Source organism: Ylistrum balloti, unplaced genomic scaffold, assembly GCF_031769215.1.
Source record: "Ylistrum balloti isolate Yb309-2 unplaced genomic scaffold, AGI_CSIRO_Ybal_v1 Utg369808, whole genome shotgun sequence".
NCBI lineage: Eukaryota > Metazoa > Mollusca > Bivalvia > Pectinida > Pectinidae > Ylistrum > Ylistrum balloti.
Window position 1 is genome coordinate 2150882 of NW_026781982.1, and position 21408 is coordinate 2172289.

General features: G+C 35.1%; 3 protein-coding genes across 3 annotated transcripts; 1 reads left to right on the plus strand and 2 right to left on the minus strand.

Annotated features, from left to right (window-relative positions):
• Window positions 1–438: 438 nt before the first annotated feature.
• Window positions 439–6142, minus strand: LOC132544723 (COMM domain-containing protein 6-like). Its single transcript, XM_060208371.1, has 4 exons — window positions 6121–6142; window positions 4448–4508; window positions 3946–4098; window positions 439–2499 (listed from the first exon to the last, which is right to left on the minus strand). The coding sequence occupies exons 2-4, from the start codon at window positions 4478–4480 to the stop codon at window positions 2449–2451; spliced, it is 237 nt and encodes a 78-aa protein (XP_060064354.1). The 5' UTR covers window positions 4481–4508; window positions 6121–6142; the 3' UTR covers window positions 439–2448.
• Window positions 6143–6187: 45 nt separating this feature from the next.
• LOC132544756 (ceroid-lipofuscinosis neuronal protein 5 homolog) lies at window positions 6188–12699 on the plus strand. The gene is made up of 5 exons (XM_060208406.1): window positions 6188–6297; window positions 8470–8647; window positions 9458–9680; window positions 11512–11601; window positions 11895–12699. The coding sequence occupies exons 1-5, from the start codon at window positions 6188–6190 to the stop codon at window positions 12362–12364; spliced, it is 1071 nt and encodes a 356-aa protein (XP_060064389.1). The 3' UTR covers window positions 12365–12699.
• A 2480-nt stretch (window positions 12700–15179) lies between these two features.
• On the minus strand, window positions 15180–20037 carry LOC132544786 (uncharacterized). The gene is made up of 5 exons (XM_060208431.1): window positions 19930–20037; window positions 17587–17745; window positions 16949–17030; window positions 16426–16610; window positions 15180–15921 (listed from the first exon to the last, which is right to left on the minus strand). Exons 1-5 carry the CDS (start codon window positions 20035–20037, stop codon window positions 15832–15834), a joined length of 624 nt encoding a protein of 207 aa, XP_060064414.1. The 3' UTR covers window positions 15180–15831.
• Between the last annotated feature and the right edge of the window lie 1371 nt (window positions 20038–21408).

Below are 21408 nucleotides of genomic sequence, written 5' to 3' on the forward strand. Positions count from 1 at the left end.
GACATTAAGAATAACCAGGCAAGTGAAAAGCAATTTCTAACATGGCAGGGTTGAAACTTTATTAGAATTTTCTTTCATTATTAGTAGTCCACAAATGTTATCCTAGGAAGTATTGCAGAGTTATCTCCCTTGTGTAAATTGTCAGGATTTCATACTGTAATTAAAGCAGTCAAGTTTCCTATATTGACTAGACAAAGATTTTTCTACAGTGCTACTTTTACCTGAGGAATGAATAAATCTAATAATGCAGATTTTCAGAATGTGTATGTTCCATGTTCTTCCACAGATCTGTCAGATGATGAACAGTTGAGAAAGTGCAAAATAGTAAAAAATACACAAGAGAAAAATAAAGATCTAGTACTTTATTTGTAAATAAAAATACTTCTTTAATGATTGTGAGATTTCTTGAAAGATTTCAGTAAAAGCAATCTAGACAGAAGATCAAAAATAAACACTCTAAATAATTAATTATGAAAAATTAAGCTAAAAGTAATGAAATATATCGGTAATTATAATCATTTCACCATACTGTCTAATATTACATAAACACATAAAAATTATGATGGGAAGTATTTCAATTTTTCATAATACTGCAATTTTTTAGCATTTAATTTGAAGAATTGGCAATTTTTATAAACAACACAGATGTATGTTTAAAGTTTGCACACAAACAGTAGTTCTGCATTGGTGACCCACATATTGATGACATTCGCACCTTGGTTATCTAAGATTTCTGACTGCATGTCCAGCTGTTTATTCTAGCTAAATATCAGCTTCCTAACTTATTCCATGTTTTAAAATATTGATATGATTTGTGTTTGCTGGAGATTTCTGTCCTATATATAACATAGTTTGAATACATGATAAATAACTTAAATGACTTTGATAAACAAAGACCATCAGATATTTCCTAACACTCCCTCACATAAATATTAATTGTGTATATCCAGGTACATTATAATGAATGAAACAAATGATACTGAAGATATGTATCATAAAAAATGACATAAATAAACTACAACAAATAAATAAACAGATTTAATACTCTGTGACAAATAGATTTTAAAAGCAAGGAATTAAAGTAGAATTTCCTTCTATTATTGATAAACGGTTTCAAATTGTAGTCATGCACTCTGTCCTAAATTACTGCAATACAATATCCATAAGACATTTGGATGTAATCAAAAGTTTCTGTCCACAGACAAAGTAATAATGAAACTTCACCTGCTTTAAGCTTGTAAATACAGGTACCTGAATTGAAATCCTCATTTCCAGCTGATCAAGAGGTAAAAAATTACAAAATTGGATAAGAACTCCATCCTTCTTTCTCCTCCAATTGTTATCACTGCAACACATTTCTTTTCATTTTTCACACCTGACCCATTTAAACAGACAAAAATGTTTTTCTGGAAGCAACACTAGAATTATAGTCAATCCAGTAAACCAAGCTGTGCTTTCAGTTTAACAGAAAAACATTCAAAGCATAATGTTGAATTATAAGAATTCTAAAAGCTAAAACAATTTGCAAATCTGATGATTCACAAAACTTCTCTGATGCATAAAAGTTCTCAGTAATCTGTTATAATGATATCTGGTGGACACCTATTCATATACATCTTAGTAAAATCACTTTCAAATCAGTCACAGAGTATTTAATCTTAACAAATTCAATTCATGCAAACAAAACTTTTTCATCCTTAACTGTAGAAAAACAACACTTTTAGTATTTCAGGCTTCAATTATTTTCCTGGATTTTTTATCTTTGTTTTTTGTTTTGTTATGAAAATTTTAAAAATGTGTAATAGATGTTTTTGACTATTTCCAGTTTTAAAGGAAATAACTACATTTATTTTATTTAAAGATAAAGCATCACTTAATATATATAGAACAATATTTTTTCACTAAGAAATATTTTTGGCATCATTTGTTTTTGTACATACACAGGGCCTTTTTTAACTTCCTGCATTGTTTTACATTTGTGTGAGGATGAAAATGTCTGCTATAAAACAATTAACAGATAACTACAACAAATTCTTATTTACTTTGCTCTCAGTGAGATCAGCCTGTATCATCCTGTGTGTCTTCTTATTTTCAGGCCTTACACAGATCATTAATAACTTCCAGTTCTATCAGATCGATTCAGTGTCACCTAAAAGTCATCTTGGTCCTCAACAACAATTTTTACAGCATTCTTAAGCCCTGAACAGATCATTCAGCTTTACTAGTCCAGTACCATACAACGTTTTGCTTGTTTCCTGAATCATACTTAGTGTCATATAACATAAAACTTTACTACCAGATAATTCTGAAAAATTTGGAGATTCACAATAACCATACAATCAGTCAGTATAATGAACATTCAGCTCAAGCTCCTGACCTCCATGCTGGTACTGACCCTGAGGAAAGTTTTCTATGATCAACCACCATTCCCTGAATCAAGTGACATCTTCATACTGTTTCCATTGCACTAGCAATATCCTTTAGTTGCTTGGAAAAATTCTGTTAAAAAAAATATATAGAAGCCTTGGTAAATATTCAGGGGTTTAAGAGTAAATATAAATGTAAACATTTGTTATTACAATGTATATGTATACATGTAACCCTGGAGTACACTAGTCACAATACACTGCTCGACTGGAGTTATCTCCTCTTTCACTCAATCAGTAGGGAGTAAGACTAATTAACCAGAGGTCCTGGGTTCAAATCTTAGTGAAGGCATGGAAATGAATAACAACCTCTGTTACCGTGGTGCCCAGGTATGGACTCAGGAATAATATGTAAGTTGCCCTACAGACATCACTATTCTATCCTAGAGAGGGAGTACATATATATGTAACCCTATTAAATACTAGTCACAACACACTGCTTGCCTAGAGATCTTTTATTTAGCTCAAATTATTAAGACTAGTAAACCAGAGGCCATAAGTTCAAATTCTAATAAAGGAATTGAAATAAACAAGACATCGTAAACAATACAAAAACACTCGCACCTCAAATTTGTATGTCATGGTAAAAGGAAACCTACATGTGTTCACAAACATCATTTCTTGTAAGAGTACGCAATAGTAATTTCTGCAGTGCAAATCTAGATTACAGTTACTATAAATAAGTAAAATTGTTTACCTTTTATTTAAATGCTATATATATGGCAGTGTGGTCTGTGTAATACTGGAAGATGGTGTCCGTTTTGATGATGTGAATGTCTGTGGTGTAGATATGGTGAATAAACAACCAATATAATGGGTAAGTGATTTGCTGTTGGTAAGTGCTTATTTCATGGATCAAAATGCAGTTGGTGTTTTAAGATAATTTGACCAGAAGGCAAGCAAGGCCACTGTTTTTTCACTTTGATTGTTAATGATATCAGAGAACTAAATGAACCGTGACAATTTTGATACAATGGAGCCTTTAGAGCAATGACATGAAAATCTTATTAGTTTTTGTTTACAGGAACAGTGACCTTGTATCTGACTGCAAAAGAATGGAAGTCAGACCTGCACAAGGAGTGATGTTTGTGAACATTTGTGTGGAGCATTGTACCAATATATGGAGTTTTTTATCAATCAGTTTAGAAATGCAGGCTGTAGAGTGGTGACGTGAAAATTTCTATTGAGTTTTATTTATAGTAACGGTGACCTTGTTTTTTACCACACATAGTTTAAAGTCAAACTCATAAAAGAACTGAAGTTTGTAATCATGTGTGTGGAGTTTCGTGTTATTAGATGAGAAATGCGGTGTGTAGAGTAGTGACGTTGTTTTTCTGTATGATCATACATATGTACAGGGGTGTTCCTATATACTCTCAACGTCTTGTCATGGAGGTTTAATAATGACTTCTGTTACATACATATTTTGGCCTAATTTCATTAAAGAGAAAGTGCCCAAATTTCTTGATACAGACTAGTAATTGTAGGCTAAGGAAAACCTACAGTGATGTATTGTTACCTGGAATTGCTGAACTGACATCTCAAATTTATGACTTGTAACCTTCCCTGATGGATCTGCAACCTTGATCGCCATAGCAACATAGGAACTGTTCAAACTACGACATATATCTGAACTCATGGCCACACCCACTTTCCATTTTAGATCAACCAACTGCAAAATTGTATTAAAGTGATCTGAAATTAATTCTTTTTAAATTGAATATACGTAGAATATATATACATTATATATATATAATTAAACTTCAACCTTTGTTTAACTGAAAATTATTGTTTAAATGCTGGCTCAGGGTTACTTATTTCCTTAACTTTTCAAAGGGACAAAGTTTTGATGTCAATTGACTTCAGACTGATATAGAAAAGTTAACAGTACATCAAAACTCTGGTTACATATAATATATAAATTGAAGAAATTATAAACAAGAGTACAATTAATTGACAAGATAATAGCATGTGCCTGTAACGTTTAATAAAGGGATCAAATTTCACTATCATATAATTACCTGTCCAACACCAAGGATTCTGTCTGTGTCCATCTCTTACGCTGTCTACCATAAAAACAAACTGAAAACAAGATAATTTAGATAAACTGATCAAATGAAGAATTAAATTCCATAATACATTACATGTTTATAGGTACATGCAGGATTCAGTAAGGTTGCAACCAATCTACTTGTCTCAAACTTATCTTTTAGTAATTTTATCTGAATTTATATCAATTAAGAGAAAAAAATATAAAAATATAATCAGGTCAATTTAATAGAATATATTTTAAGACAGATGTTGGTTTTTCTTTTTCAAAAACAGAATGACATACTCTAAATGTAGATTTTAAAGAACTTTGTAGAGCTTGAAGATATAAATCAATAGGTAATGTAAGATATCAGTGCAATAAGACCGCAGCTCTGGGCGACACAGGTGCCTGATTAATACTCTGTAATGATGAGAGTTTTTTAATTAAAATTGCAGACTGGAAAAATTTAAATCCCTTCCAATATCTTTATATATTGTCAGAGAAATGGAAGCAGTACACAAGTGAAGAAATAATATCATTTTACCAGAGCTTGAAAAGTAAAAAAAAAAGTGAAAAATATAACCCGCTGTGTGAACACGACATGTGATGATATATACTTCTGGTAATTAAATACAATTTGATTATCTGAAGTGTTCAGTTTTCAGTAACATTTTGTGATAAAGACAGGCAATAAATAAAAAATCTATTATATCTTATTCTTCTTTTATTATTATTATTATTATTCTTTCCTCTGATTTTCTGTAAATTACATGAAACTTGAAAATTCCTCTTAAAAAAGAGCAATAATAGTCTTTAAAAGCCAAATTCAAGATAGTTACTTGAAATTCTTAATTATTCTATCAACTTTTATAAATTGGCCTGGATCTCAATGAACATTAGAACAATATCTTTCCAAAATTATCATCTGAATGCCAACCAGATGTCACTTATTTCCCTCACTTTTTACAGGGACAGAGTTCTTACATTCATTGACTAAAGACATATATATGATTGTTATTAGAACATCAAAACAAATAGGGACCAAGTGGAATCTACATAAGTTTGAAATATATCTTTCCAGTACTTCACCAAAAAATAACAATAACAGATCCCAACTGTGAAAATCCTAGATGGCTGACTGTCGGCAATGTTGCGGCCATATTGTATTCTTCATCGGGTTGAAAACCCAATGGGCACAACTAGAAATTGTTTAATTCATCCCATTGATGATGGATGTGTTTCTGCTACTTTTATTAATGTTAATATTGCCATTAAATTTTCATTTTTGAGACAGAAATTTTCTGTCTGAAGGCCTAGTGGGGACCTACACATGCAGTTTGTGAAATATCCTGCCGGTACTTAATTATCAAGAAATTGCGATAGCAGTTATTGTTCATGTAAGGACTGGTGGACAGTAGGAAGAACGGGCCACAGAAACGGCGATTTGAATAGCCTACCATTTGGTAACGGTAAGCTAAAACGTAGCATAATAGCCAAAATTAAGCTGATAGACAATGAAGTGACATGGCTTCTACATGTTAATGTCAGGACCTCGCGAAAGAAATACAGATAAGCGATAACATATTTCTGTAAAGTGTAGAATAATGCTCTTGCGCACAGGCAGTTATCTGAAGAATTGTTATCTTTCGTTATCACACTTACGTCTAACCGCTGGGAGCTGCCATGTTTCTTTTCTATATATCACGTGATTTCTTACATATGTTATCACATGACATACATCATGGCGGACACAAGTTTCGGTTTCTTTTCTACATCGCTGATTTTATTATTTTGCTGTATAAATGCTGTCACTTCGATTACATGGCCAATTCCATACAGGTTGGTATACTCATATGACCTATTCGCTATGTGCGATTGTTTACATATGTTGAACTTTAAGCATTTCAGGTTAAAATTGCCGGTTTGCTACTGTTACAGTAATCACTATTTCTCAGTGGTTGTGCAGGCGAGACATGGAAACAGAAACAAAATATCCCTGTATATAAGCTACTGCCATCGAACCTGCAGTTTTGAACTGTGGTAATAATGAATGATATGACACAAATATACATTACCTGTCTATACTTGCGTTTGTATTACTTGCCTGTACTGTACTACATTAAAACCGGTAGGCCCATACACCAGACAATAGACAAACACTTATAGTCATCAAAATGTCTTTAGGATCTTACTCCAAGAGGAAACTAGTGTAGAAATAGCTGTTATCACGCAGCTTTTACGAATAAGCATATATCTCCTTAATTCTGTCTTAACGAAATTAATAGTCAGTAGAAATGTCCATCATTCTGATTTTTTTTTTATTAAACTTTGCACTTGACAAGATGACTTCTTGTTTATATTGTATCATGAGAGCTGTGTTAAATCAAATGTTAGTCTGGATTATATTGCATCATGAGAGCTGTGCTAAATCAAATGTTAGTCTGGATTATATTGCATCATGAGAGCTGTGTTAAATCAAATGTTAGTCTGGATTATATTGCATCATGAGAGCTGTGTTAAATCAAATGTTAGTCTGGATTATATTGCATCATGAGAGCTGTGTTAAATCAAATGTTAGTCTTAGGGTTGGGGGGTTCTAAGTACTGGATTGTTAATGTACCTCCTGAGAAAGTGAACATCAATTTGATTTTGCTACAGATTTGTTTTGTGCTCATCAAAGCTGTTGCAAAATTAAATTGGAAGCTCAGAAACATCTTTCAGATATAGAACTTCATGATTAGATAACAGAGTGTTTTTGATGTTATACAAATGACTTGATTTGTTTGTTTTGTTGGGTTTACTAACCCATGAACAACAAAGGTCATTTTGACGTGTAGTCTTCCTATAATAGTTGGTAGCTACCTGACTAAACACCAGAGCAATTAGGTAAACTGTCATGCAAAAGGACACAGCCACTTAAGCAGAGACAAGCTCAGCTTCTAGAGAAACACAAATGGCTGCAGGAAGGGAGTGTCAAACTACCAATGACTGGTAACACATTTTGAATAAGCATCTGTATGAGGTTTCCACATCTGATCTCCCAACCACCAGACAACAACAGAAGATGTCATGACAAGAAAGCCTAGATTTTTCAAATGAGTGAAGTACTTATCTTTCACCTGATGGTTAAATACCTAGCTACTGTCAATCAAATATTAAGGAATAAGATATAATATAGTGTGTGTGTGGGGGGGGGGGGGGGGGTAATCTCAGGTAATGAAAATATGTCCACCTATCATACAGATTCCACAAGCAGAAAAAGATCCTCTTCAAACATCTGTCTATTCACCAGACAGAACTATCAACAAATTTAGCACCAAAGTGGTGGATACCTGGAATAGTCTCCCCAGCCAAGTGATAGAAGCTTCATTACTGAATATATCCAAGGGTACTTGTTAGGATTATAAGTAGTAACTTTGCATGTACTCTCAATACCATTCTTTCATTTACAAAGTATTTACTGTTAACACAACCATATACCATGTTCTTTAGATCTGATGAAGTATATTAATCTTCTATAGCAAAAACTTGGTATACATTAAAGTCAAATGTATTAAGTATATCTGTGATAGGAAGTACCTGGCAACTGCCCCACGTAGGCCTAAAATCCCTAACCCAGGGGTGGAGGGCTAGTGATTAAGATGATCAGAGGCCTTAACCACTCTGCCACCATGGCCCCTGCAACTCGAACAAGTGGCCTCTCACTTTCTAAGTCCACATCTTACAACTAGGTTCAGTGGGAAATCCCCACTTCTTGTTACTAGTAAGTGCCTGTAGTCTCAATTTCTACACATGATTCATTTCAACAGTTAAAAACTTTGGCAGTACATTTTAATGCATATTGAAAAATTCAATCTTGAAATACTACTGTGTATCCTGCAAAAACTCCATGTGTGAAGGGGTGAGGGGCAGTACAAATTGTGACCTAAAGGTTAGGGTTGGCTGACTGATGGATAGCTATAGATAAATATTATAATTATAACTATTTAATAATTGACTTGTGATTTTCAGGAGGCATGATCACCGCCCTAAAGCTAACCCTTATTGTAAAGCTGGTGTGATTCCATTCTGCCCTGCTGGAGAGGTAGAGAATTCTATGCCATTGTTCAATCCAACAGACCCAGTGGAAATATATGCTCTAAAGAAACCTGTGTGGCAGTTCAAGTTTGGAGATTTACTGGGGAGATTTGTAAGTTTTACTGACGTGTACCATGTTCGGAGATTTACTGGGGAGATTTGTAAGTTTTACTGAGGTGTACCATGTTTGGAGATTTACTGGGGAGATTTGTAAGTTTTACTGAGGTGCACCATGTTTGGAGATTTACTGGGGAGATTTGTAAGTTTTACTGAGGTGCACCATGTTTGGAGATTTACTGGGGAGATTTGTAAGTTTTACTGAGGTGTACCATGTTTGGAGATTTACTGGGGAGATTTGTAAGTTTTACTGAGGTGCACCATGTTTGGAGATTTACTGGGGAGATTTGTAAGTTTTACTGACATGTACCATGTTTGGAGATTTACTGGGGAGATTTGTAAGTTTTACTGACGTGTACCATGTTTGGAGATTTACTGGGGAGATTTGTAAGTTTTACTGACGTGTACCATGTTTGGAGATTTACTGGGGAGATTTGTAAGTTTTACTGACGTGTACCATGTTTGGAGATTTACTGGGGAGATTTGTAAATTTTACTGACGTGTACCATGTTTGAAAGAAAACACATAACCTTGACCTATCAGTACACTGGTATTACAATGATGATCTTCAGGATTTTTTTGCCTGCTGATCAAAAGATCGGGGGCATGTTGTGCTTTCTGTTTATCTGTTGTCATCTTAAACTTTGCCCATAACTGTTGCATCGTAAGAGGTAGAGCTTTCATATTTGGCACATGTGTTCCTTATGACTAAACCTTTCCAGTAATACCAGAATATTTCAACAAGATTACAGCACATATGCCATTCTGTACATAGAAAATCTAACAGAAATCTTCATGTTTATAGCACATCATTCATGATGCTCTTGGTATCAAGAATCTAAAGACTGGACAGAATTACACCATGGAATGGTATGAACTATTCCAGCTGTTTAACTGTACATTCCCTCACCTTCTACAAAACAACACTCTCTATTGGTGTAACCAGGGGGCAACCTGTATCTACAACGGTATAGAAGATAAATTATGGAGACAGAACGGTACTCTGAAGAAGGTTGCCACGATGACAGGTATGAACTGGGTCAAAAGGTAAACATGCAGTATAATGTTTGCTGTCAAAATCATAGAAACTGAAATATTTTTTGACATATATACTAAACAAAAAAAGAAAGGTAACACTACTTTAATCTGTGATTAATTAATTAACCCCTTCATAAATCCTTACCAATCATGTACGAATAAAGTAATTGATCAATTCTGATAAAACTGCAGTCATGGTTCATTATAAAACTTTGCGTTCAGTTGATTTTGTTCGACTGTAAAGGACGTTGGGGTCAATTTCAAAGGTAACACCATTAGTAACGGGTATGGCCACCGTTTGCGAAGTAAACAGTATTGCAGCGTCGTCGCATGGAACTCGTAAACCGGCAGATAATTCGAGGAGAGATGTTATTCCATTCAGCGATCAAGGCTTGGGCCAGCTCCTGCAAGTTTGACGGCTGATTTTGACGTTCTCTCACGCACCGCCCAAGAAGGTCCCAGACATGCTCAATCGGTGACAAATCAAGTGATTTAGATGGCCAATCTAACACCTGTACGTTATTCTGCTGCAAGGAAGTTCTGCTGACGCGACTGGTGTGCGCTGGTGCGTTATCCTGTTGCAAAATGGCGCCAACGTCATGGCATCTTAAGAATGGCAGAACCACTGGTCTTAAAATTTCATCCCGATATCGAATGCCGGTTAAATTGCCATTTAACACAACAAGACTGGTACGAGTCCCCCTACAAATACCACCCCAAACCATTACACTTCCGCCGCCAAAGTGTTCCGGTTCTGCAATGCAGCAGTTCGCAAAACGCTCCCCTCATCGCCTTCACACTCTGCGCCTTCTGTCACTGTGTTGCAGACAAAACCTGGACTCATCTGAAAACAGAAATTGTTCCATTGTCGTAGGGCCCAATGACGGTGAACACGGGTCCAGTTACGCCAATTATTACGGTGACGTCGCAACAAATTGGGTCCATTGTAGGGACGCCGCGCTTTCAATTGGTAGGCCCTCAACCTGTTGCGGACTGTTTGTGGAGACACACGACGCCCAAACAATGTCCTTGTAGTCTCTACTGCGGTTACGAATCGATTGCACAAATGTATCAATCGTATACGACGGTCATCCCTGGCGGTCGTTTTACGGGGTCGGCCACTTCAGGGATGATCAGATGTTGACCCAGTTTGGTTTAAACGACTTACCATCTGGCAAAATGTCTTAACACTGCAACCAAAATGCCATGCAACTCGACGGCGAGACTCCCCAGCCTGGATCATGCTTACAGCCCTTTCTCTCTGTACTTGTGACAGCCGGGGCATAATGATAAAGTTGAAAGATAGCAAGATTCGGTGATTTCTAAGTCCTAAGGATCTAAGGAACAGTTGTAAGTTTGAATGTTTATGAAATTCAAGCGAAGATACAAGTTAGTCGCAGAAAACCTCGTGCAGCTCTTTCGCTAATACAGACTTTCACGCTTGAATGATTTTGGTAACCCCCTTGGATTTTGTAATGTAAAACATTACCATTTTTTAATATTGCACAAACGTCATTTTGTTTTCACTCATTTACAGGTATTCGCCAAGGAAACATGTTAACCTTTCTTTTTTTGTTGAGTATATAATGAATATAATAATTATTTCACCAAGACAAGATGATTGATGATGTTATACAATTAAAATTGATTTATCAAGCATTCGTCCACTGATGGCAAGACTAATTATTATCAAATAATATTGGTCAACCCTATCACGCTACCATATTTGATAATCTGGTCATGTCAAATCCTGTTGGTTTGAATCCTGTAATCACTGTTACCCATAAGAATGTACACCGTGGTATTCTGCATCTACTACAGGGGCCCAGTTCAATACATTCTCTGATTGGGTGTTAAAGGATAACCAGACTGGGATCTTCTATGAAACTTGGACTGTAGAAAATGAACCTGGTAAGATTAAACTTGAATTAAAACATCATGTAGTTACCAATTATGATTTTGTGTTATGATACATATTTACAAATCCTTATAAAAACATTTTTCTTGAAATCTCCCCTAAGAATTTCCAGTCAAGTGTAATACAGGTGTTAAAGTTTACTCTGTATTGTAAACAAGTTACGAAAGTCTTACTGAATTACCTATATGAGACTATATTTTAAAGTGTTTCACTTTAAATTGACAAGTTTTGGTTTTATGTTACACATTATGATATTTTAAATTTCTCTGCTGCTCTTACATTTCAGGAGGCAAGATGTGGTTTGATGCATTTGACTGTGCAAGTTGGGTCCTAAGAGCTTTTCAGCAGCTCAGTGTAGTAGGAGCAAAGTTTGATCAAAGTGTTAAACTTAACTACACGCGGATACATCTGTATGCCGAACAACCAATATACCTCGGCAACGAAACGGAAATTTTTGGAAAGAAAGGCAATGTGTCACTGGCGAAAGACATGCTGAATTTTTACAAGGATTTCCAGAAAAATGTCTCTGATGCTAGAATGGTGTTAAATTTGCTAGATGCCCTGTTGTATATTTTTGATAAAGACAAATTCTACCTTTACTACAATAGTGCCTACTGGCTGTTACACATGAAGAAGCCATTTGTGGGACTCACTTACAACCAGGTTCCACTTCCTGGTGGTGGGTACTACCAGAAACCACATAGCATTTGGCAACAGGACGAGGCATACTGGAGAACAAAATTTGGAAATCTGTGAGTTTATAAATTTTCTGTTCATCCAGACCAGGTTCTTAGGTTCTGTATGTTGTCGTATCATTTCATTCCTGTGGTATCAGCAGAGAAAGTCAGGTACCATGCAAATGTCCTTGAATTTCAGAACACTATTAATGGCCTGAGTATTAAATGACCTGGTTATACTAATTTGCTCATGGAGGGGAAATGGACGACGTGCTGAACAGTTTAAATTTGTGTTGTTGCTTTTCAACCGATATTGAACAATACATTGCTTGGCTATATCTGCCTATATCTGACAAGGCCTTCCCCTCCTGTGTTGCATTGATGGGGTCACAAATAAACCAAAGCCTATTTCAGTTCCTGTAATTTTTCAGGTTTAAAGTAAATATTTTCAAGCCTGAGAAAAAAGTAAACATGTAACAAGTTATGTTTTTTTGTGTTGTGTTGCTTCAACATATATATTCAATGATGAAATAACACATTCATGCCATTTATCATTTTACATGAAAAATCTTGTTATCTAGAATAACTATTTTTCCCCTACATCAGATTGAAAATTACATGTATAACATATTCACCTGAATTTCTATTTTTATTTTAATACCCAGAAACCTGAAAGTTTACAGGAACATTCTACTAGTGGCTGTTTTTATATAAAAGAGGTTTGTTATGCAGAGTTGTACTGTGTTTTCTCAAAATTAACGGTGAAGCAATATTTAACAGTATTAAACATAGTTAACCGAGTAACATGTAATCAGGTAGTGTTCGTATTAAACACAAAAAGAAAATTTCTCAAACCAAACCTGATTTATTTTTTATAAATATAAACTTTATTTGTTTTACAACAATTGCGAAACAAGTTATTTAAACTTATACTAATCACTCTTGTTGGCCCGGATGTAAGCGCGCGAGGGGCCTTATTGTGGGAGGAAACCGGAGTACCCGGGGAAAACCCACGCGGTCGGACAGGTGACCCCTTACCTTTTCACGTCCGTTCCGGGAATCGAACCCCGGTCGGCTAGGTGAAAGGCGAGTGCGTTAACACTGCGCCACCCGACCACCCGCATTTATTTTTTATTAATTAATAATATCTCCTTATCTATAGCCTGGTGCCATACATGTAACCTATATGTTGATGATTTTGATTCAAACTTAAAGCAACATCACAGTAAAACAATTGTTCTTTTAATGATTTCTTTTATTATTGTATATATATATATATATATATATATATATATATCAAGTGTATCACCTCATTTAAAAGTTAATTAATGAATATAATAAAAAAAATAAATCCTTATCTGCTGATCAACAGACTGGGTATGTGAAACACCAACGCTTGTAAACAAAATGGCTTCCTGCCTGAATCAGTCACAGCAATGTAGGCAGTTCATATTACTACATCCTGACATGGGTAGTTGAGTGGCGCAGTGGTAACATACTCGCCTTCCACCTAACTGTAAGGGTCATCTACCCAAACATGTGGGTTTTTTCCCAGGTACTCCTGTTTCTTCCCACATGAAGACCCCCTGCATGCTTCCATCCCAGCCAACAAGAGTGATCAATATAAACTGATAGCTTGTTTCATAAAATAAATAAATAAAGTATATATTTATATCTGTAACAAAATCTGGTACTGGAGAATGGGATTTTACTTACTGTATTACTACAGCCTGTGTCATTCCTGCCAATCATGTGTTTACAAAATTAACTGCCTCCTTTTCAAAACTATTACATAAGATTATCGGCGCTAAATTTGAAAGGTGTTTCCCAACCAGAGAAGTGGTCAAGCTGGACTGTGAATATCAGTGTATCATATGCTGTAAATGGAGATATTTTTAACATGATGTCCTTTTAATATATTCCTAACAAAATCAAGTCCTGTGATATATTCTACATATTTAATGACTGATTTACCAAGGTGATATGATGTATATATATAATTTTAAAATGGTATCATTCCTTCCATACTTGTAATCTTTTGATATTTCTAATTAATTTTATCAGATAATATTTATATATCATTTCTCGTCACCAGCCATCATACTTGTTGCTGAAATTCTCAATGTCAGTTTAGCCTTGGCTCAAGTTGCTGTATCCAGGAAAACCGTGATTTCAGTGGTAATTACAATCTATAGTATCCAGTTGCCATGGTTATAAAGTCATTGCTAGGATGAATCAATCATAGTCCCATTTGTCACGGTAAATGTTTGTTTGTTGTATCATTGTCATAAATTCTGGATATGTGTGTGATTAAGGTGATTGACACAGGTGTTGTCATGTGATGTTGTGTTCAAAATTATGTTAATCATGTCGTGTTCTATAAATACTGTAGTATGATACTACCATGATTAAATCAAACAATGCTGTGATTTTTTTTGTACGATTCTTTTACACTTGTGTGCTGATTTGAGTATAGAGGTACCATGATTTTTTAAATTTTCTATTTTGTTTAGCAAACAAAGAATTATATACATAATTGCAGATACTTTTAAATAAGTCATACATTGACGATTCATTAGTTGTTTTGCTGTAAATGTATCTAATTGGATTTTGTTCTTTTTTTGTTGATTGTTGATTATTTCATGATGTCATACAATAAAATTAATAAATTAATTTGTTTTATTATAATTATTGCCTTTGTAATATTTTTCCATTTTTCTGCAAGCAACCAGAATGCAGAAGTATATACAGATCTGATTAAGAGGAAAGAAGATATTCTTGTAAAGATGGACTTTAAAACCATATTATATGAAACATGGTTGGATGATAATGTAGGAACATGGAGGACAAAAACGAGGGAAAAAAATAGAGTAAATATAATCAATAGCATCAATTTTAATATATATTCATATTTATTTACAAAATAAATGGTTGAATTGTTGTTTATAAACAATAAACAGATCAGATGGTGAGACTTCGAACAGCATTGATGAACAACCCATTTTTTTTTAATTATATTTCTTTCCACATGGAATGAAGTGTGTAATATATTTTTTGAATTATTTATTTTGAACTCTTGACAAACAAGAGAGAATGGAGCAGTTAATCCTTTTTCAGAAAATTGTTTTCTTAAATTTTTTCAGAAATCTTTAATTTCTTAATTTCATTAATTTCTAACATCATATTTTGCCAGAAAAGACTTTCTGACACTAGTTTGGAAAATTGGCCAAAAATTGTAAATAATTCTGAGTAGCCTCCCCTTGTCCACAACACTTACAGAAGTATCATTTCTTCAATGAGAAGTTTTATAATAGACACTGGCAGCTAGTCAACCTCCTGGAGAAATGACGTGACACTTGACACTCTGAACCAAGAAACGAAATGTAACAAACAGCTACACATAACAGTCTCAAAACAGACATGTAAGTTTGGCCACATATTCTGAATGTTTTTGTTTGGTTTCTCTCCCTCTTGGTCCCAGTTTCTCGCACTTTCTGCAGATGAATACAATGGAATGTCTTTATAAATATAAAGTTTTTTAAATTACTAGTACAAACTTGTTTTCTTCATGATTTTCAAGAATTCTGTTTCATTAATTTCACCATCGCCATCACGATCTGCCTCATCAATCATTTCCTGAAAAACATTTGTAAAAGTCCTAAATTTACAACAAGTGAACCTATATGATAACAGAGTTCATTTGTATCACAAATAAAAATGTATATTGATATTTTTTCTCTCAAATTTTCTCTTTTCAACATAAATTTGATTTCAGTCAGCTATTGAAATTTTATCCCAATGTATGAGTTACCCAAGCACTTCTACCATTATGTCAATGTAATGCTACTGCAGTTGTGTTATTACCATGGCAACTGGCTACCACAAATACCCTGGTAACACTGCATAACTAGCAAGTTAAATGTAGAAAAATACTTAACACCTCATAACAAGAAGAGCTAATGATTTGAATTATAAATCACATAACACCTTATTTTATATATCAGAAAAAAAATACATTAGATTTTGTCACCATTCAAATGGCAACCATTACCAATGTACTTATTAAACTGCCCCCCCACCCCATCCTCTTCACACCCAATAGTTGCCAGGAATTGCCACCACGAAGCTAGATAAACTTACTTGTAGCTCCTCATCTGTTAAACTCTCTCCTAGTTCTTTGGCGACACGCTTGAGATTTTTGAATGAGATTTTACCAGTATCGTCATCATCAAACAGTCTGAATGCCTTAAGAATTTCTTCTTTTACATCTTTTTCACTCATCTTCTGCGTCATCAACATCAGAAACTCGTTGAAGTCAATGGTACCTATTTTGATATATACAGATGGGAGTTGTACAAAGTTATACATGTATTAAAATAAATTTTTGAAATGAAATATGTTTAAATATAAAATTTTATTACTTATTACAATATAAAGCCATCTCTACTGTTGCTCTGAATTCCAAGAAATCCTACATACTTTCTGGTATCCTTCTGGAACCGAGAAGCTGATTTTTTTCCTTATCTACACTGAATGGATGTTGGTTCTTGTTTTTAGTTACTTTTCATATTTTGATTTTACAAGCAATTTATATATATATATACATATAACATCTTCCCTGTAAACCAGCTTTTCACAATAGCTTTTATCATTATATACATACCTGTGCCTTCTCTGTCTATATCTGAAATCATCTTTTTGATTTCCTCTTTCTTTGGCTCAAAACCTAATGCTCTCATCGCCACCTGTAAAACAGAGAGATGTTTAACTTAATACAGATAATTCTGATAACTTTGTAATTGTGTGTATCTCCTTGTACAGTGAAAGTTTAAACTTCAACCTGTAGAATACCAGAAAATACTCACAAATATTGTGAGTGTGAAGTGTAGGCTCTGATAACATAAAACATATTTTTTTGGTTTACGTAATTTCAAAAAAATCTAAATGTAATCTATAATTTTACCAGGTATAACACAAATATTTTACCTTTGTAAACATTTTTGTCCTTTAGCATTGAGCAAATAATCTATGTCTATATACACATATATTTTCCATATTTGGTTTTTTCCTTTATTTTTTTTCTATCATCATTACTAGCCAACAGGGAGAGTGCAGATTATTTTTTAACCAAGATAACCTGTTATTCTAAATCAATAATTATTATTGTTCCATTACAAATCTGGTTATATCATCCCATTGATAATTAATTTGCTCAGTCATTTTCATACAATGTTACAGTACCATTATTTCTGTTTATTTTCAACTATCAATATTTTCAGAGTATTGTTATTATAAACATACTTTGAGTTCTTTTGCATCAATAGTTCCTGAACCATCTGTATCAAACAAATCAAATGCCTCCCGGATTTCCTGTTTCTGCTCTTCTGTAAGTTCTGGTTTTGGGCCACCTTTCTTCATGCCCCTCCCTGCCAGTGCATTCTTTTTGCCCCCGTAACTTGCCTACAAAGTGGGAAAATATATCAAATTTATATACAAAGTATCTCCCCTTAAAATACACCAATTCAGGTACCTGTAACAAAAAACAACTGATTCACATACTGAGAAGTAAACAAAACAAGATCCACTCTAAAACTTGTTCAAGGAAGGAATAGTGTTTTTATAACTAGAAGACAACCAAAGATATTCAAATTTCAATTAAGTTTGAAAACATTTGATGATAAAATATCAACACAAGAGAATAATTCATTTCGGATAGAAACCTCACTAATTGATCACTTGATGCATATTAAACAGAAAATCTAATTTATTGTTTCATGAGTTTCCCAGGAACAAATTATGATCAGCAAGTTTCTTCACTTATAAATCTATAAAAAGTTTGAATAAAACCTGAATATTTAAACAGCTAATTAAAGCGGACTGACAAGAATATGTTTAAACTTTCCATACCTCATTGGATGTTACATGACAAAGAATTATTGGTGGTCAAGATTGATACTTGTGAATATAAAACAATTCTGGGTAAAACAACTGCAACAGATTCAAAGTTTAAACACTCACACTCAGAAAGAAGCTTGAATACTCAAACTTGAAAGGAAGCTTAAATTTTCAAACTCTGAAGGAAGCTGGAATACTCCAACTCAGATGGAAGCTGGAATACTCCAACTCTAAAGGAAGCTGGAATACTCCAACTCTAAAGGAAGCTGGAATACTCCAACTCAGATGGAAGCTGGAATACTCCAACTCTAAAGGAAGCTGGAATACTCCAACTCTAAAGGAAGCTGGAATACTCCAACTCAGATGGAAGCTGGAATACTCCAACTCTAAAGGAAGCTGGAATACTCCAACTCTGAAGGAAGCTGGAATACTCCAACTCAGATGGAAGCTGGAATACTCCAACTCAGATGGATGCTGGAATACTCCAACTCAGATGGATGCTCGGAATATCCAGTCAAAAGAGTATAGCACACCTTGATCTGCCCTAGGATAACCACAGCATTGGCGCACTTCCTTATACCTTTGCTGATATATATGTACAGTATATTTAACGACACATCTATCTTAATACTTTCTCTTTGAAGACACTGTATGAATGTTAATCAGTAATGACATCATTGACATATATACATTTCATAGGGTACAGGAAATGTTTTGGATATTTGTTTGTGAGTATATCACTTTAGACCTTTGAACAACTAAGCCCATTTTGAGGTGTAGGGTGTCTCCTTTCAGTCGCTGGTGGCTATTTAGCTGTTTTACTGAACATCATGTGGAAGATACACCACAGCTACCCAAAGAAATTGGGGTCAAATGCTTTGTTCAAGGAAAAGTACAAAACCGCATAAACTGCTCTTGATTTCATCTTCTAGAGAAATACTAAGTGTTCTTGACACAAGACAGAGATCAATCGACACACCCCTGACTTTCTGCTGATTGAAGTTTAGCTATGGTGCCCCCCTTATTTTAGATTTGACTTCAACGACCATGATGCACAAAAATAAACAACATATACAACGCTGTGTCAAACTCTGATCTCTCAGCTTCATATCTAGCATACAAGCCTGAGGTTCAAGGCCTCGGCAGATCGTTCATTATGATATTGTTATATGTCAAGTTAAAAGATCTGATGAATGTTGTGACCAAGGGAGAGGTACAGGTGAAGGTATATCAATATATGTAGAGGAAGAACATGGATGTCTAAATGAATTGTACTGACAGCTTTGATTCATGGCTTCATTCAGTGGGTTAAATATCAGTTAAATGTGACATATTTCAAAATACAAGCAATGAAAGGAAATTCGTTGAAATTTTTTGTGGGAATCATTGAATTTGATGTCTGATCAAATGCAACACAATTAAAGTTCATAGTTATTTTGGATTCATGTAGTGTAATATGTATTCAAAAACTTCGAATGTTGCCAAATCAAATATGTACTCCGATCTGAAAATTTGCCACTGAAATGTCAACATTACATATATGAGATCGCGAAACATGCAGAATCTTGCACCAAGTTAACAACGAAAATAGTAATTTCCACCAGATTGACTTAACAATCGCAATTAAATGGAAGCTGTGGTGGTATAAAACATGGTGAATGTGATAAATGTGAAATTATGAACATAAATTACAAGGAAGTGTCACTAATTCACGAATAATTATGTCGGATTAAACACGTGAAATCATACCATGTCTGTTTTGTTGATCTTCGAGACGAACCGACCGCCTTGTAAATGCCCGGATGTCAATAACGGGGTTCCCAAAATGAAGCATTTTGATTGGTAGATAATAAACATACATTAGTTAGACAGTTTGTAAATCCCGCTTCTGACCTGCTGAACATATCAGAAACTAGTATGATAGCTATAAGCTGACTGTTGCTTTCGTCATCTTGGGGTTAATATAATGTCATTTTCAACGTAGCCATTTATACCAAATATAACTAACAGTCGGCGTGGTAAAGTATTCGTTCTTGCTTTTGGCTTTTAAAAAGTGTTATTTCTTTATGTCAGAGACGATGAGTTCATTAAAAAATCTGCTCGTGAAGATACCGACTTTCGACTCTTGTCTTAAAGTTGTTGAAGACTAGAGTTCCACGTATATTGTTAGTTCTAACGGTTCTGGCTTTCTAATCGGGATTTTATTGGTCTTGGGTGCAAACCGATATCGCCATAAGATTTATAAAACACTCATACAATTTAGAATTAGATACAGCAGAGCCAAACAACAAATTGAACTACCTCATACAGCAATTTAGTTATACGATGACTCGTCAGTGATGATTACGGCCTAAATTATCAAGCTAAAGACCGACTGGGGAAAATGTCAACATCTATCTCAGAGGGAGGTGCACAGGCCCCATAATTCAGTAGTTACATGCACGGGGATGTTTCTCCCGTGTAAACTCACGACTGTCACATGCACGGAGATGTTTCTACCGTGTAAACTCACGACTGTCACCAGCAAGGGAATGTTGCTCCCAATAAATTTACGACTGTCACCTCCACGGGGATGTTTCTCCCGTGTAAACTCACGACTGTTACATACACGGGGATGTTTCTCCCGTGTAAACTCACGACTGTTACATACACGGAGATGTTTCTCCCGTGTAAACTCACGACTGTTACATGCACGGCGATGTTACTCCCGTTTAAACTCACGACTGTCACCTGCACGGCGATGTTTCTCCCGTGTAAACTCACGACTGTCACCTGCACGTGGATGTTACTCCCGTGTAAACTCACGACTGTTACATACACGGGGATGTTTCTCCCGTGTAAACTCACGACTGTCACATGCACGGAGATGTTTCTACCGTGTAAACTCACGACTGTCACCAGCAAGGGGATGTTGCTCCCAATAAATTTACGACTGTCACCTCCACGGGGATGTTTCTCCCGTGTAAACTCACGACTGTCACCTCCACGGGGATGTTTCTCCCGTGTAAACTCACGACTGTCACATGCACGGAGATGTTTCTACCGTGTAAACTCACGACTGTCACCAGCAAGGGGATGTTGCTCCCAATAAATAAATTTACGACTGTCACCTCCACGGGGATGTTTCTCCCGTGTAAACTCACGACTGTCACCTCCACGGGGATGTTTCTCCCGTGTAAACTCACGACTGTTACATGCACGGCGATGTTACTCCCGTTTAAACTCACG